This window comes from Tenebrio molitor, chromosome 1, assembly GCF_963966145.1.
Source record: "Tenebrio molitor chromosome 1, icTenMoli1.1, whole genome shotgun sequence".
NCBI lineage: Eukaryota > Metazoa > Arthropoda > Insecta > Coleoptera > Tenebrionidae > Tenebrio > Tenebrio molitor.
This window is the reverse complement of record NC_091046.1, coordinates 16,912,667-16,931,795: the sequence shown is the minus strand read 5'-3', so window position 1 is coordinate 16,931,795 and position 19,129 is coordinate 16,912,667. Positions and strand designations below refer to the sequence as shown.

Sequence of the window (19,129 nt, the reverse complement as noted above, 5' to 3'; positions counted from 1 at the left end):
ATGAGAATAACTTTTCCTTTTGAACCAATGACAAAAATTAAAGAACGGGTTTTTATTTTTGCAATCTATTTAGCGAAAATTTAAATTTACCTAAACATTCTTTTTTACGGCGTTTATGAGAAATTTGACACTGACAATACAATTTTGTTTCCGCCATCAAATATGAAAATACCTATATATAAGTAATGCTTAATCTAAGATGTGAAAATCAGTTTTGAATTATTTTTAATTGTTTTATTATTATACACACAAAACTGCGACCCTGATAAATTAATTACCTCCATAGACATCTACTAAAGTCCATTCAAAAATCAAAAAACCACCACCTGTTGCTTTAGGTTGGTAAAATTTAAAAAACCCTAGGTAGATATTTTTTCATACTATGTTGGTAACTATAAATTATGACATTTATTTGTTTGAAAATAAAATTCAATTGCTTTGAATTTCGTTCATATTGTTTTATTAGCAGCACGTTTCATTTATTTATTGATTCTTATTATTTTTACTTAAACATGCCCAGAAAAACAAGACACTTAATAAACATTTAACCTCAAAATTACAAGACTCACAAAATTTTACAGTAGACAGCGTTGCCGATAGTAATTATCGAGGAAAATGCGACGTTGGTGGTTTTTTGATTTTTGAATGGACTTTACTACTTTCTCTACGTAGAATTTAGTGATTTTTATGTCAACCAATCTCTCGCTGGACAAACCTTAGTAAAGTGCGTCTATCGATATTTTAAAACGACCTTTTGCTTCCTTCAGTGGTTTAATGCCGGCTAACAAAGACTGTCGTAAAAGTAGTGAGTAACCGATCCTCAATAATCCGCAGGTACCATCGAGAGTTTTTGTTACAGGGTAGGTAAATAACCCCCTAGTAATGAGACCATCATAAACGACCCAAAATGTTAACTAGTGTTTAAAAAGTCGTTTCAAAATATCGATAGACGCACTTTAATTATTATATACTATGGCGGACAATAAATTTAGGCCGGCCTGTCATTGGCTTGATATCAAAATGTGAAGCTGGCATTATGTTCAACTAACCCCATTTTCGATTTTTGTCATTCTTGTCATCGTGACAGCAATAATCAAAATTAAAATTGGGAAAAGAAGCGTGCACCAGAGAGAAGTGCTACTATAAATCAGTTATGCTAGTGGGTCATGATCTGTAAGTTACGAAAAGGGCGAAGGAAACGCCAAACAACTTGAAAACCTTCAGTTTGACAAACTGACACATCAGTCATAATGACAATAAATGGTCGCTTGCATTGACTTTTTTGAAGTGTCAGAAATTTGCCGGCCTAAATTTATTGTCCGCCATAGTACTACTTTTTTAAAGCTGTTTTTTTTTCTTAATAAATTCCAGTATGAATATGCAATGCTTATTAAAATGTATGTATATACTTACATTATTGTACTTTTATACCTCGCATGCAAATAGAAACTGACATTTTGCGTGCAATAAATATGTTTACTTTTTCCAACCAAAATATTCATACATACTAAATTTATTTAAGACTACGTTATATTTTGTGTCAAGGGAATTAAACTACCTTGGCGAGTTATTAGAAAAAGTAACAATCAGGATAATCATACAAAAAGTGGGTTAACCTATACCTAATCAATAGACAATATTAATATTCTGTTTAATTAATTTTTTAAAAAGATTAGGTGAAAAATTCTTGCTGGTTACAGAATATTTTGCATAGCTGCAAATACAATTTTCTTGGCAAAATTGTCGGTATGCCTACTTGACACGCAATTTTCTCGACTTTATATTTTATTTGCATTTTAAATCTGAGAAAATTGAATCAATTTAAAATTGAAAAAAGGTATTTACCGACTTCTTATCTACGCAAAATTTTTTAATATAAATTTATTTTTTCAATCACGCGATCAAAAAATGTAGTTTATAATTAGTTTATAATTTTTTATGCTTAATTTTTAAGGAAAACTGAATAAGATCACATTACGTAAGTGGTATTTTAGAATTGTAACTTGATATACGTACAGGTTGCGATTATGAATGTAACCGGCTCCGTCCTACTTAAATGGTTTGTTTAAGCTAGAACCCTGAAATTTTAAATAGACTTAGGACTCATTGAAAACTACTTTTCAAATGTTTTAAAATATTTTTTTATCCATAAATTTTCAAAATACAAAGCCAACTTGATTTTTTTTAAGTGGGAACATGGGTTAAATGGGGCATCCTTAAAAAGCTTATTTTGTTTAGAATTAAATAATATTGAGTGATCCAAATGATTGTGGATAAGTATGGCAACTAGGTACGAAAATTTATGTGGCAACTGTATGGGTGGGGTAGAATTGACATTTGTATGACATTTCATACGCGTGCATTTGATTTTTTTATAACATTGCACATTAACTTGACAATTTCAAAACTGGGCGACTATGAACTATCAAAGAAATGTCAACTCAATCCTACCGACACAGTTGCCACATACATTTTCGTACATAGTTGCCATACCTATCCACAATCATTTTGAATCACCCAATAATAGGTTTGGTGATTTCTTCGATAGAATCTTAGAAACAAATTTTTTAAATAAATTTGAAACATCTATTCAAATATTAATTGAAACATTTTGTTAAATTTTCGTTGCTTCGTTTAGTTTTGTCATTTGAGTTTTACTGAAAGCATTTATTGCAAGGTGTGTGAAACGATATCAAATTTTAAAAGCACAAAACTTAGAAAACAATTACTGTATACCTAATTGAATAATAAAGTTTCAAATATCAAACTTATGTACCCAACTACTATCCGTTTATTAAACTCCCGCACTGTCAATGTCAAATTTTTGATTTTTTTTTGGAGTGTACCAATGGTGACATACCTTTTCAGTTGCCTGTACACAAAATCTATTTATAAAAACGTCAACAAGAAAAGTTTGGTTATGTTAATGGAGTTAATTCTCTTCTTTCCAAACAATAATTAACAATACTCTGCTTCTCTCTGGCCATTAACATAATTATTTTACGTTTTATATTGATTTCAAACTTGAAATTTCAAATTTTTACGCCAACGTTAAAGTAAAAATTACTAGTCTCAGAATGGCAGTGCGGCAACTTGCAAACACTTTGACAGTGCGGGAGTTTAGTAAATGGATAGTGGTCCCCTTATTTACAAAATTTTAATATTCTCAATCAGATGTTTCAGTGAGAAATGAAATAATCGAATTGCGACATTCTCTACTACCATAGGTTTGGTTTTCTCTAAATTTTGACAGATTTTAAATGCTGCTTCTCCGTGTTTTCATATTATTTTAATTATGTTTTAATTTTTTTTAAGATTCTGTCGAACAAATCACTAAACCTATAATCGTGTCAAAAATAAATTACTCCCTAGAATTCGAACTTTTAGGCAAATAACGTTTTCCATGTTGTGTGTAACTAAAATTTTCGAAAGTAATTTTGAATGCCTAAGGTTGGTTACTATGAATTGAGAGATTAAATCCAACTAAAACTGTTACAAAAAATTCGCTGCCTTACGGTTACGATATCTTTTGTTTGTCACCAGAAACCACATAGCCTCCAACCTAACCAAAAATCAAGTTGGCTTTGTATTTTGAAAACTTACGAATAGTTTGTTTTTGTTTTTAATTTAATAAGTAGCTTTTAATGAGTTCTAAGTGCCTGTAAAATTTCAGGGTTCTAACGTAAACCATTTTAGCAGGACGGAGTAAGTTTCATACATAATTGCAACCCTGTATTGTAGGTACAATGGCGGACAAAAAATTTCGTCCACGATTGTAATTCCACTAATGTATGCTGTAAAGCAGCCTTTAGGAACCAATAACCTCACTTCACATTTTGACATGTGTCAATCAAATTGTGTCTATTATAGTAAATTCCGTTTTGTAACGACGAACTAGAGTTACTAAATTTAGTAATTTTGCCTTGTGAACACACCTTTTTACCGCGAATTTAGGCTTTTAAAAAGTTAGGTTGTGGGTCACGTCATTTGTTTCTACAATTTTGTACTTTTTCATTACGTTTCCATTATCTCCATGAGTAATTTCTTTTATTTTGTTGAAAGCCTTTAACCCTTTCGCTGCTGTGACCGCAATTATACGTTTTAGGTTTGCGGCATTTAGGCCCATTCACAATGCTGTTAACGTTATGTCGATGTTAAAACGTTAATGTTAACGTTAGATCTAGAAATTCAAAATTACATGTATTTCAGTGTAGACCGTTCACAATGGCGTTATGATGAAAGTTAATGTTACATGATATTGTTAGCGTTAACGTCAGACCCAAAAATGTGCTGGATTCTTAACGTTCAATTCCAACATTCAACGGAAATAATTAAAAAAAAAATACTAAAACACATGTAATTAGATCTAACGTTAACATTTACGTTTTAACATCGACGTATAACGTTAACGTCATTGTGAAAGGGCTGTTTATGTGCTTCGACCGTATACAGGGTGATTCTGAAATAAGTTTGGAAAAAAAATGTGGAGTATCCTTTACACAAATTAATTCTGCGTAAATGACTTTTGGAGGTGAAATCAAAAGGATGGAAATTACCCTATATCCTTGTATTTTCAACGCCTATGAATAGGGAAAATTTGTCCGAATTTCTTCACTTCATTAGCAACCATTGTTACATCAACTCCACAATAAAGTCGTAGGTGCAAGCACACTGCTTTGTAAAATAATGTTTCTATGGAAATTATCGAGAGGAGTTTGTGACTAACGGGCACCTTTTACCTTTGATTATTATTGTTGCTAAACTACCAAGATAATCAGGTAACCACCTTTAACTCAGCAGCGTACTAGCAATTTTGACCAAATTTTCAATCATTTTTATCTCCAAAACGAAAAAACTTTTATAAGAATTTTTTTTTGTCTATGACTACTTCTCGTTATCACCAATTACCGGTCATTAAGATATCAGGTAAAAATGTTTGAAAAAAAAATTGTCTTTTTTTTAGAAGATAATATGGACCTATTCGTTATACTAAATGTGGCAACATTTAAAAACATTCTATGCATCCCAATAGTCTGCAAATATTTCATCTTTGTTGCATCCATGGAAATGAGAAGGAAAAATCAAAGCCATGTTGCCGCACGCTATTTGAGGTAAAACAAACATAAAATAACTACTTGGAAATGCTGGAAATAATGAAGAAAATAATTGCAAACCTGATCACAATCGTTCAGAATTATTAGGTCACTGGTTAGTAAAAGACAAATAGTCAAAATCTTAGAATTAAATTTTACATTTATATGTAGTGTCACAAATGGTGGTTGCCATTTAAAAAAATGAAGTTTTTGACATTTTTTGATTAGCAATTTTGAAAAATTTCAGTAGGCGTATGAATCATAAAAAAATTTTCACTAATGGCGGAAAAGATCGGCCAGGTCTTTAGAAATTCAACTAAAAAAAAAAACAATTATTTATTTCCGATGGTTCAAGAGTTATAAATTTGTTAATGAAGTCCTGCAACCTCGCTTTTTTGCAAAAAAGATGACATAGGTCAAAAACGATGACAGATAAGTGTTGACAAAAAGAGGTTCCAAACTCAAAATTTAACGTAGAATCGAAATGTGAAGTCAAAATGAGACCTTTCCATTAAAAAAAATAAAGATAGCGTCGATTTCCGGTATTTTCATTTGAACTTGGAGTAGTCGATTATAGTCAACTACCAATTTTCATATTAATATGATTTGGGGAAATCAGAAAGTTTCTAATGAACGGGCTACGTGAATCAGCCTGTATATACAGGCTGTTTGATAAAAAACGCCTCAACCCATAACTTTTTTATTTATTACCCGATTTCAATGAACAAAAAAACCAAAAATATGGTTTTTTTTTAATGGACACATGTAGTTTTTTAGGCTCAGTCTGATAGAGTTTTTTTTTCTGAATCTAGTGATGTATTGTGGTCCTTAGCTAAGTGAAAAAAAAAACAATTTTTAATTGTGGTTCAGCTTGTTATAAAATTTTCAAGTAAGCCGTGAAAAACAATTGGAATACAAATAGCAACAAATGTCAAGTGTCAGTTAGAAAATTTTCAGGTGCAATCTTGAGGTGTTTTATTATTATTTTCTTGGAAAACATGAATTATTAAAAATAAAATTTTATTTTATTATTATTATTATTTTTCTATTAAATTTTTGTTTTTGACTAATTACGATTTTTATTACACTCGAATATAAAATAATAAGTCAAATGACTGCTATCCTGCATGAATGACAATGTTGTTATTTTATACTTAAATAAAAAAAGTTTAAAAAAGCAGATGAAAATTTCTAAGCTGACGTTTGGATGACATTTACCGCACTTTGTATTCCGATTGTTTTTCATGGAACTTTTAAACATTTCATAATAAGGTAAACCACAAAAAAAAAAATTAATTTTTTTTTCAGTTAACTATGGACCAAATGATAACTTTCAATACATCATTAGATTCAGAAAAAAAAACCTTGCCAGACTGAGCCTAAAAAAACTACATGTGCCCATTTAAAAAAAAAAAGTTGACCATCGTTAGCTATTGAAGATAACACCAAAAAAATATATTTTATGTCTGTTTTGTAGCGCATAAAAAACCATATCTTTGGTTTTTTTGTTCATTGAAATCGGGTAATAAATAAAAAAGTTATGGGTTAAGGCGTTTTTTATCAAACAGCCTGTATATATGCATCAACATTACGTAGGTGTTTGTGTAAGTGCAGTAGTGCAGTAAAATGTCTCCCTATGTAGGGTTGAGTGACAATGAAGCCAAATAATAATTAAATGAACTGATATCTATCGTTGAATTTGATGAATCTAATCATTCAGACATACTGTCAGATCCGATTATAGTTGACAGTGAGGAAAACGAAGAAATTGGTATGAGCTCCCCCTTAAGGCGGCCACACACACAGAGGGAAGAATGTGCAGTTAAAAGTGTACACGCTTGTCCTAAGTTAAACCCGTACTTTCTGCTTCCCCGTCAGTTGTGCAGCAAACGTTCATTGTAATGGTGACCAAAAAAGGAAATTTGTCTGATAACAGTGGCGTGCCCCTGTATTGTATTCACGAGACATATTTCGTAAATCAGACAAAATACGACCGCCAAAGCATGCAGTGACTTGTCGCCACACACAGTAAGTTATCCTCGCGCGGGTGTGAATGTGCACGCCAAAAATCAAAACTGTTTTGATTCCAACTGACTTGAATGCGCATGCCACATTCTTCTCCACACACAAGTAGTTTTAACTGTACCCCGTGGCGTGTGCATTCAAATCTTGACTCTTCCCTCTGTGTGTGTGGCCCCCATTACCAAAGAGAAAATGAGAGAAAATGTGTGCCTCAAAGAGCATATACTATGCCGGCCAAAAAATTTTGGCCGTCATTGTCTTGTCAATTCAAAAAAAAAAAATTATAATCCGTACTTTATTGTCATCATGATTAAGTACCGTCTTGATTATGAACGTTATTTTTTGGGTGGTAAATTTCAAAACTCAAAATTATTTTGTCATTTCTACTACATAGAACGTCGGAATTTTGGAATATCTGAGCTTCAAACAGTTTAAATTGATTGTCAAAATGACAAGAATCGAAAGTGGGGTTACGATTCCTAAAGGTTTATTTACACTTTACTTGAATGTCAAGAAAGTGATGGCCAAAATTTTTTGGCCGCCATAGTACAAAGTACATATTATAGTTATGACAATTAGTCTGTCGAAAATGACTTAGTTAGTAAGGACGACAGGCCTAGCACATCTGGAACTCAACAAAAACAACGCCAAAAAACCATAAGTTGCAACAAGTAAAAAAGCAGCAAAGGAAGCCTAAAGTCGGTACAGGTTGCAAAGAAGCAGGGGAAAAAAATTATGTTGGTAACATTTCTGGTAATTTACAACATTTATAGTTGGCGACGTTGGCGCTTCTTTCTTTCATGAGATTTGAAATCCCTGTCAAATTGATATAACGTTTACAAGGAGAACGTTTAATACACAAAACCTAAAAGTCAGCAATTTGACGGTGCGTTTGACAGTTAAAAAAATGTAACTAGAATCCCGACGCACACCAAACAAGTAACTGTTGCAGTCGTTGCAAACATCGTTACATTAGGCAAATTTCTCAATGTCGGTTGCAAGATGCTACTTTACAACCTGTACGGACTTTAGTTTTACTTGGAATTCCAACCCATTTTTGCCAAAAGTCCATGATTTTGACGATAGTAATTACGGTTTCAATCCAGTCAAGTCACAGAAGAGTTACTTATGTTGGATTTTTTCAATGCCTTTTTTTTACCGCTGGCCACAGGGGTTTGTTTACATACTAAAAAGTTTAGGGTCTGTTAATGAGCTTTTTAGTAGGAATTTTTAAGTGAAATTTGGTAGGATATTAGATTAGTATTTTGTAAATCAATTTCAGTTCGGCCCATCGTACAAAACAAAATAATCACGGAATTAGAGCAAAAATATATTTATTAAATTTACCACGTGGCTTGCCAAGTAGGCATTAAAAATTAAATTAAATTTTTGAAATAAAAATTGCCATTTTCTCAAAAAAATTGCTATGTAAGGTACCAATTTTTTTCATTCGTCGTTTAGGTAGTAGAAGGGTCTATCAAAAAGAGAAGAAAAAAGTGGGGGTTGTCATTGAAAAAAATTGGTGATGACGTCATTGCGCAAAAACCAATAGTGTCATTTAAACAAGTTGTACGTCACAAGATGGCATTTTTCAAAATAAAATCGACCTGTCCGAGCGATTTTCCAAAAAACATCACATAACGCTACTATGAATTTTGTTCCAAACTTTATGTTCACCTGTATGGTTTAAAACCACCTTGGGCTTGGGGACAGAAAAATAACGGTGCTCATTACTGTTACTGATAATATTTCAGATGCTCTGCGGTGTTCCGGGCTATTGAAACTGCTTGGTTATAAACTAGCGCGAGGTGGGCATTTCCAATTTAAGTGTAACAATTTTATTCTCCCAATTGTCTAAATCTCACCCCATTTCTTGTATATAACTTGCTTCCCAGTTTCATTTCAATATTCGTTTTTAAAGCCAAAAGATTTTCCCCAGTGATTGTGTCGTCATTACAAATTTTGATTATTTCTTCCCAAAATCTAATTTCTTCGTAATTAGAAGTTATTGGCACCTCGTTTGGCACAAGTCGCTTCATTTTGTCCCCATTGATATCTGTTCGCCTAAAATGTTTAGCAGAAGCATGGCTACTTTTGCGAATTCTTCACTCTTCGATTTTTAAAATCTCTTTCCAAATTGGCATCATTTCCTCATTTGATGGAAACTTAAATACAAGTACTTACGTAATTTGAAGAAGAAGACGCATAATTTGAATTGCAATTTGGTACGCAACACTTAAATGACATTTTTAATTCAATTTGCACTTGTCAAATTAAATGTCGAATCAGTTTCAACATTTTAGGAACATCGTAGGTCATGGAATGACCTACCAGGGAATGTGGCAACACAGCCAGTGTCCTGGCCTGTAACTTGAGACCACCTTGACTACATTAATTTTTTTTAATTGACATGAAAGTGACGACCAAAATTCAATGGCCGCAATTGTAATATCTGTTCACTTGGAATAAACATCAGTGGTGCAAATGACTGACCTGTTACTATGACAACTCATATGAAAGTTAATGCCAAATGTGTGCGATTTGCACCACTGATGTTCATTCCAACGTGAACAGATATTACGTACAGTTGCGGCCGTTGAAATCTCAGACAGGAAAGATTTAAACACTCTGTATAAATTCCGAAATTTGATTAGCGTAAACAGGATTTTCATCAAGGATTATAAAGTCAGTGTCAGTATTTGACATATTAGGTCAGAATCGCCCGTAACTTTTGAAATGCCGCAATTATCTGATTTGCAAAAATGTGTTTGACTGAGGGACGGTGTGAGTATAAGAGCCATTGCGAGAGAAATTAATGTGGATAATGTTTGAGTGACATTTTGAGAAACGTCACTTTCAATACCATTTACAAAGCTAAAAGTTTGGCGTTGTCAAATTGTCTGAGTTTTCAACGGCCGCAACTGTACATATTTAATTAAAATATTTTTGAACATTACACCATTTGCATTGAAAAATCAAAATATGTAATTTAATATGTGTAGGTAAATTGTGACTAAATATGTACTTATTAAAAACTTTGTAAATATATGAAGTATTGCCTTTAAAATAATGTCCCATTTGAGATCACAAAATCAAAATAATAATGAAAATACAACAGTAGAGTCTTTTAGTCCTCCTCCGCACTAGCAACTTTTGTTATACTCGTACTGGCAACTTAATACTATACATATAGTTGCTTATACACTATACAGAACAGTTTTAATACAGGATTTTGTAGAAAAAGCAAGTAAATAATCGCCGGGTGTGCGGCGCTATGTTAGAACAAACCTGGTTGATTTGCTCGCAACAGTTTCCTCGTAAAATAGAACAAGTTTTTAGTTGCTTCTATTTAAAAATCGCCCGTACGCGAGGTTACATTTAGTTAAATGTGTTCTATTTCTGTGACTAAATAGTTGCTTCGCAAAAGTTGCTAGTCCCCGGGACTTCCTAATGAATTTATTATTTTTATTGTAAAATTTCAAAAAAATGAAATGTGTGTATTTCATTCATGATAAAAAGTATTGTACCTATAAACTTACTTGATAAAGCATATTTCTTATTGTTGCTTCGGGTAATGGCACACGACGATCTTTAATTAATTGGTATAAATTTTCTTGCATATATTCAAAAACAAAATAGAGGACATCATTTTCTCTTATCACTTCTTTTAATTTAACAACATTTGAATGATGAAGTTTTTTCAATGACTGCAATTTATTTGTGAAAGATTATGATCCAAATGATCAATTAAAAAAATATTAATTATACCTTCACTTCTCTTAAGTTCATTGCTTCATCCCACGAATAATATTTTCGCTTCATCCTTTTAATGGCAACTTTCTCTCCTGTATCTTTTCGTTGTCCAAGGACGACCGATCCGTAGGTTCCATCTCCCAGTTGATGAAGAGTTATATATCGATTCATTCTATGAAAAAATATAAATCTTAAGTGTAATCCATATTTAAAAGACGAGAAAATAAACACGTTCACTCTACGCTGCTGTTACAACCACCTATAACACGGGTAGATTTTATTCGACTAGCAACTGTACGGTTTTGTCCTTCTAAATATTGATTATTTTGCAACTTTATAGTTTTACCGGCCCCTATCACAAACCTCCATACAACGCAAGTGTCTGCCTTTTATTTATTCATGAAATTACCTGTTCACATTTATCTACAGAATAAGTATGTATGTTCTGTAGTATTCCATCACAATTATTAAGTATAATCCTGAAGTACCGACCTAATTATTCAAGATTTTTTATTATTCATCCCATCATATTGATCTGCATGTCACAGTGACGACAACGGATGAGTCAGTGAATGAATTTTTAAATGTTTGTGTCAACGACTTTATCTAAAAATGTTATTCAAAATCATTTCAACAACATTCAAACAGGAAATTTAAATTCGATAAACTATTTTTAAATTAAAAATTTTCAAGAGTACTAAAACAATAATTTTATAACTTGGGGCATTGTCACCTTTTCACTTAGTTTAGGGATACATATGTATTTGCAAATTACACGTTGTAATTTTTCTTTAAATTTATTTTAATTTTCTAATTTTTTTACTTAAAACCTTTAAACATTCATTTTTCAATTTTTTACTTAAAACTTAAAACTTTTAAATGTCCTTTAAAAATTATTTAATTAATTTTTGAAAGCAAAATGTTATTAAAAAAAATAGGTAAGATTTAGGCGTTGCAAAAATGACAATTATTTCATGTTAAATAAAATATTCACGTTATTTCAAGTTTTAAAAACACGTAGTAAAACAAGTAGTAATCTTAGCATATTTACAATTATCAAGTGTAAATTTAGCAAGTTATGGATATTTATCGGTTTTATTTTATAGTTAAATACCTTTGATAAATAAACTAAATTATAAGTAAAATGGGAAAATCAAATTGTTGTAAGATATTAAATAAAAATAAAAATAATCTGCTCCTATAATTTATTACCAACGTTGAAGATTTTCAATTTAAATCCCAGAATGCAAGTAAATTATCTTCTTAGGTGGATAAAATCTATAAAGATTGCGTGACTTAAAGCCCTCTAAACGGTGTAGATAAATTCAAGCAACTTTGAATTTAGGTCAAAGAACATTATTTAGTTTTAAAGATGTGAGCAAACAACATAAAAGAATGTGCAATAAAAATAAACTTCTTAAGTCATAGGTTGTACCTACAGGTAAAAATTTTATGTTGGATTAGATTGATATGTTTTTTACAAGTTTATTCATTAGGACTATCACATTATTGATCTGAAAGTATGAAATTCCTGATCTCACCTGACTGAAATCTTCCTTAGGCAGCGGCACAATAAATACATACATTTGTAGGTATTTAATCAATGGTAGCGAATAACTTACAGCTGATTAATAAGTTGTGCAAGTACTTAGATATAACATGCAATAAATAATTTAAAGACTTCACTCCGCATTTCAATTCTACTCCACCAGATTTAGTTACTTTATGTGTATATAAAAAATACAGTACCTATTTTACTAAGATAGAAATTTGACAAAACTGTTTATGTCAAATCTTATATTTTTTTAAATTATAAAATAAATACACTTGATTTTTTTCTTACAATTTAAAAGTAGGTGAATGGAGAACCCTGTTTCATTTATTCTCTTGATTTTTTTTAGATACATGTCAATAGATGACAAACTATAATGTCAGAAGCAAAACATGCTAAGATCTAACAAACTGCGCAACTTTTATATTAAGTAATTATAAATTCCATTTACATTTGAAGTTGTTAATTATTATTATGGAATTGCGTTGTGGCGTTGCCAGTAGAAAAGAAGTAAAACAAGAGGGCCTATATACAGATTGATGGAAGTAAACACCATTTATAAAAAAAAATACGTGGTTTGGACATAATGGGAGGTCATGATTTATTTTTTTAACGTTGGACACACTGTTTGATTTCCGTCACTAAAGTGCCTGACATGAGGCCCCTAGATGAGGCCTATCAAAATTTCAAAATGAACATACAGCCTGTGCATTCTCAAACTCGAACATAGGCAATTAACATTGTATTGAACGTCTTTGCTGATTCCTGCTCGCCAAATGAACTTACAGGTAAGGCAATGGTATCAATAGAAAGATAAAATTATTGATTGCGCTTGAAATGATACTAATAATAAGATTAAAGGTGCTATTTTTATTTTAAAATACTAATTTAAAACTTGGCGATTTTTAAATATGACATGCCATGATTTTCAAATTGGACAGCATTTGTCAAAAAATTTAATAATTTGTTGGGTTAAGTTTGCGAATTTCGGTAAATTACTGTCAAAATTATTTACGGAAAAATGAATAGTTACTCTTAAGACAAATTTCTCTTGAAGTAGGTTTATGTAAATCGCGGATACTGAATGTCCTCAGGAAGTACAAATATCATCCCTACAAGACACAGTGTCATCAGCAGATTTTTGCTGTTGATGAAGAAAGTAAGAGTGAAATCTGTTTATGAAATGCAGGAGCCTGCTAATGATCGTCGCTTTCTGTCAACAATTTGCTTCACAGACGAATCTACTTTTACACTAAATAACGAACCAAATGTTCAAAACACGCGATATTGGGCTCAAGAAAACCTTCGAGTAAATATTCCTACTAGAATTCATATCTGGGCTGGGATTTTTAATAACAATATTGTTGGTCCATTTGAAATTAAGGGAAATTTAAATTCAGCAAATTATTTAGATTTATTATTAACTGCTTAAATTGTTAATTACTTTTCCGTTGACCGCTTGTTAATTTCAATATTAATGAATGATTTTGTCTAAAATATAGTGTATTAATGGACCTCATTAATACACTATTTTTCATTAATCAACGATTTTTGCGATTTTGACGTTTTGGTGTATAAACAGCCTCGAACATGCACCAACACTGGAGCAGGTAGTGCAGTAGGGTTTTCTATATTTTATAGCTCCATTACTGCACAATTACGAATTCACTTTTTCAAAAGCCGACCTTTTTGGTTATAATTCGCGTGTCATATTTTTCAAAGGTAACTAGGTTTTCTTAGCAACCGTGATTATTACGTGAAATTGAATGTGAATGGAGTTGACGTCTTCTGACACTCTTTGTTGAAAAGTGAATAGAAAGTGTTGAAAAATTTAAAAATGGCCTCCTTGAGGACAAAAAAAGAATGAAGATATTTTATAAGGTCTCATCTTTATCGAAAAAGATGAAATTGGTTTTGATTTGGCTTTAATTTGAAAATTTGTCACAAAAAAAGAAAGTTTGCGGTCAACGAAAAAATTTTGTAATCAACTCATTTGTTAATGAGCGATTAATAATCTCAACTATTAAAGGCACTCACTCGCTACACTCGTTCGTGCTTTAAACAGTTTCGATTATTAATCGCCTTCATTAACAAACTAGTTTATTAAATAACTATTAATATCATTGATGTATCGAAATAATGGCATAATATCTGCCGGGTGATTAAGAAGGACTGTTTAAGTTGGTAGTACAATTAAGAAAATTTTTTAATTCGGTTATTTATAACACTGCACCTGGATATGTTTTGTTGGTTTATTTGACAAATATCTGATATAGGTATATCATTAATAACGACAAGCCACCAACAACCGGAAGTTACTCCTGTTATACGATTTAAAATACGATCCGGTGTTACCAACTTAAACAGTCCTTCTTGATCACCCCGCATAAACTGAATGCAGTGTTAATCACAAATGTTAATTGCCTATGTTCGACTTTGAGAGTGGACACACGGTATAACATGTTGCTGAATTTTCCGCGATGTCTGAGTATTCTTCTATTGCAAACTAAAGTCGAGCAAAGAGATGCGACAGTAAGACGAAGAAGTGCTTTCGTGGAGTGAGATGCACGAGATTCCAATTTAAAGGGCCGTTAGGTATTTTCTCAGGGTGCGCTGCCGAATTAACACGACTGATTGGCGATAATTTAAAAACAACTGTTCGTTACGCTGACGAATGCTGACAAAGTGACGACTTTCGATTACATGTTGTTCAGTTTGGTGCAGTTATAATTAATAATTATTGTTTTAATAGTATATTATGATACAAGTTTATAAGGAAGCCTTTAAAGCACGCGTGACGAGTTTAAGAGCACGACGCGTAGCGGAGTGCTTTTAACGTCGCAAGTGCTTTAAAGGCCCTTATAAACGTGTATCATACGCTATTTTTTATTATACCTGCACTAAAATCTCAAAATTATAACAAAAAAAGTAAATACCTTTTCCGAAGTAATCTATATCGTTGATATAGAAATGGTCAATTGTTGTTGTTTCGTTGCCATCATAAATTGTGTATAAATGTCTATTTATCATTGTTCAAAATGTAGATGAATTTGTTATTACCTAAGCAACCCTTAAAGCTTTAGTGTTTTAAAGGCCCTTTTTCGCACGCCTTTTAGTGTCAAAAACAGGGATTATGATTCAGGTATAATAAAAAATAATTTTTTGTTCGACACTGGCAGAATCTGAGAATTTTCTCCTGTGTGAACGGATTTTGATAAATTGGACAACTTGTCAAAACGAAACGTCAAGCTAATTTTAAGGATTTTCAGCAATTTAGAGTCTTTAAGGGGCTCGTCCAACAAAAAAACGTTGTATTCAACTCGTTCTTGTGGAATTTGCGCTTTTTTTGGCACTGGTGGACCTTTAAAACTCTCGTTTTACTCGACTTTTAAACTGGCCCACTCATGCCAAAAAAAGCCCAAATTACACACGAACTCGTTGAATAAACTACTAAAAATAGGTATACTTGTGTGAGACTACCATTTTCACTTGAGTTCGTTCATCCATGTAAACATTTCACATTAGACTACTTGGTTAAATTTTAAATTATTTATAAGGTTCGGATTATTTTATGTAATAAAATTTAATAATTTTGAATTTAAAAAAGTAGTGACAAAAATAGAAAACCAAATATTTTGTGGATTTCTAATGACCTCTCTGTTATGTACTTACCTACCTAATGATTATATTTTCTTACATAATCTGGTTTTATTTTTGACGTAAAACAACCTTATTAATTTTTCTGTAAGAAAGCAATCGAATGATGGACGTGAAAATGTATTTCCACTGGTCCTCATGCGTTGTTGCCCTTTTTAAATTTCCTGGTTGCATTCCAATTTAAAGGGCCGATGCATTCAAGGTCACTGAGGAACGGCGGAAAACATCAAAGACAGCCCGGCGTGACGTATCTTCTACCAGTCCTTAATCTTTAAAATAATAACAAAAAATAAATAATAAAACCGCCCCCTAGTGCCCGTGTATTTTAAATAGCAGCTTCCAATTGGCTTATTCAAAACGTGCGCAGATTTTTGAAAGCCTGATGTATATCCACAAAAATTACTTGGCGGCACTTCATTAGTTTTAACCTCGCTTGGGCAGTTTGAGCGAGTGTTCATATTTGGAGAAGATGTGCACGTCAATAAATGCAACATTTTTCTCAATGTATCAACTATATCACATTCTTGTAAATGGCAAAGAACCTGCTTCATTGTAAAACAGGCTTCGGCCTATATCGTTCTACGCAACTAGGCCACATCCCCTTTTTTTTATTACTTACTACATAACGGGTGACTATTAAAATTTTCACTTAGGGTTGCCTATGGATCATTCTTTGTTTTCCGTTGCACCTTAGACACTGACAAGTTTGACATTTCAATAAATGTTTTCAATTGTACTGACTGACATTTGTCGTTCGTTCTTGCGTGTGTCTAAAGTAACAGAAAAAATAAAACGTCATTCAAATACAACTCCAAGTGAAAATTTTAATAGTCAGCCATTATAACGGGTGACTATTAAAATTTTCACTTAGGGTTGGCTATGGATCATTCTTTGTTTTCCGTTGCACCTTAGACACTGACAAATTTGACATTTCAAAACTACGTTTCCACGGCCTCCTAGATTCATAAGAGACGAGTCTCTTATGAATCTAGGAGGCCGTGTACGTTTCAATTGCAGTGACTGACATTTGTCGTTCGTTCTTGCGTGTGTCTAAAGTAACAGAAAAAATAAAAACTCATTCAAAGCTAACTCCAAGTGAAAATTCCGTTACCCGTTATCTGTTCGTTGGCCGGACTTTAGTAAAACCATTGTCTAAGTATGTAGAACTAGTCGGTCAACCGGTTAATTTTGTCCTTCTACTTAGACAATGGTAAAACTGATGTACTCCGTACTGTGAATACTCTGATAAATTGCACGTTTTTTGACAGAAGACAGACACAGAGTCAAGCGTGGCGGGAATTAATCTGCAAGGCTACAACGGTTTTCTACATAACGTGAAATAACTGACATGGAGAGTTTAGTATTTTTCACTGCGTTATGTTTTGGAACTAGAATTTAAAAACATGCAATCTATCAGCGTAGAGATCAAGGAGGTTAAAATAAGAGGAGGGAAGGCCAGTTTGAAAAACTGATGCCACCTGCCAAATCGTGGACAGCCATAAAAGGTACGTGAGGCTAAATAACCCAGGACGATCCTTACCAATACGCATGCGTTAGTAACTTGGGTGCTTTGTTGTTACATGTACCGCATGGTAAGTACTGTACCGTGTGCTGCGCGTAAGGCAAAGAACAGTAGATGAGTAGAACACAAACTAAAGATATAATTACGTTTTTAGAATCTTTTAATAGGTCTATTATCGTATTCAATTTGGAGTCGTTGATGGCTATCTATAGGCGCGTACAGACTACGCGAACCGAGCATGTAATGTAACATGTAATGTAATGCTCGTCGCAAAATTGGTGCCACGAACAGCCGACGAACCGAGCACACAACGAACAGCTATACTCTGTCCACTGATGATAGATTGCGCGCTTTTTTACAGACACAGAGACGAGTGTCTACACTTTATAACATTTGCTATATCATTAATACTCGAAAAATTAATAATTCCAACAACAGTTTATAACAATTATTGAAAATAACTGTACTGAACCTTCATTTAGAGTCACAGCTGTAATTCTGTAAACAACATCATAGGCATAGGATAACTACCGGCGGGATGGAGAGTTTTGTATGTTTCAGTGCGTTATGTTTTTAAGTGATTTTTTTTTATAATCGTCTCAGTTCAGTTCGATAGTTCCGAGGTTGCGTGTCATTACAGCTACATTATACAGGGTCGCTAAAAAGTATGGATTCAGCTAAATATTTTCAGAACGGTTTAGCAGAGCTCATTGAAATTTGGCACACAGCTAGAAGTGTTTAAATTTTATCATTTAATAGTTTTTTCAATTTTTTAACGTCATTTATTTTAAAGATGCAAGGCTAACTTGATTTTTTTTAAATGGCACGGGGGACTTAAATGTAATATTTTTGAAAAGAGTATTTTTTGTGAATTCAGTGATGTAACACATGCCCACATCGCCGCCATTTTGAAAATTTTTTTTGCTTAAAAATTATGTATTTCGGGTTTAAACTTTTTATCTTTTTTATTAAAATGTATCTGTTTCAGTTAAATGCCTTACTTCTACACTTATTATTTACTTTTATTAATTTTTTGGCCAAAGTTCAGGCGGCAAAGAATTAACAATGGCTAAAAAAACATTCCAAAGGTCAAATTTTTTCAAATTTTATTAATTCGATAAATTTTTTATAAAGTTTCGAGTAAATTGAGATATACATGTGCTACATCACTGGATTCACAAAAAAATATTCTTTTTAACGGTGTTAAATTTGACCTCTCGTGTCATTTAAAAAAAATCAAGTTGGCTTTGTATCTTCAAAATAAAAGATGTTATAAAATTGAAAAAAATATCAGCCTATAGAATTTAAACATTTCTAGCTGTGTGCCAAATTTCAACGAGCTCTGCTAAACCGTTTTGAAAATATTTAGCAGTATCGATACTTTTTAGCGACCTGTATGTGATAAGAGTGATAACGAAAAACCGTTAGCTTTAATTTTGTGTAGTGATGCAGTAAGAATTATGTGGAATCTGATGAAAAAAGAGAAAAAGGCTCGACGAACTTTATAAAGATTTAAAGTTCCAACATATT

The 19,129-nt window shown here is 32.3% G+C and overlaps 1 protein-coding gene and 1 long non-coding RNA gene across 9 annotated transcripts in view; one reads left to right on the top strand and one right to left on the bottom strand.

The window, feature by feature from the left end:
- LOC138122237 (uncharacterized) overlaps positions 1-19,129 on the top strand; it is a 99,324-nt gene that overhangs the window by 17,194 nt on the left and 63,001 nt on the right. The gene's annotated exons all lie outside the window — the stretch shown is intronic.
- LOC138122182 (serine/threonine-protein kinase dyf-5) overlaps positions 1-19,129 on the bottom strand; it is a 47,509-nt gene that overhangs the window by 4,126 nt on the left and 24,254 nt on the right. For 2 of the 8 annotated variants that reach the window (XM_069036345.1, XM_069036344.1), the window contains exons 2-3: positions 10,884-11,040; positions 10,655-10,822 (exon numbers count right to left, since the gene is read on the bottom strand). In XM_069036345.1, the coding sequence (XP_068892446.1) occupies positions 10,655-10,822; positions 10,884-11,040 (325 nt within the window). Of the gene's footprint in view, positions 1-9,299; positions 9,396-10,654; positions 10,823-10,883; positions 11,041-12,409; positions 12,668-12,711; positions 13,195-16,092; positions 16,779-19,129 lie in introns of those variants that run through there. The other 6 variants (XM_069036347.1, XM_069036349.1, XM_069036350.1 and 3 more) reach the window with 6 other exon arrangements.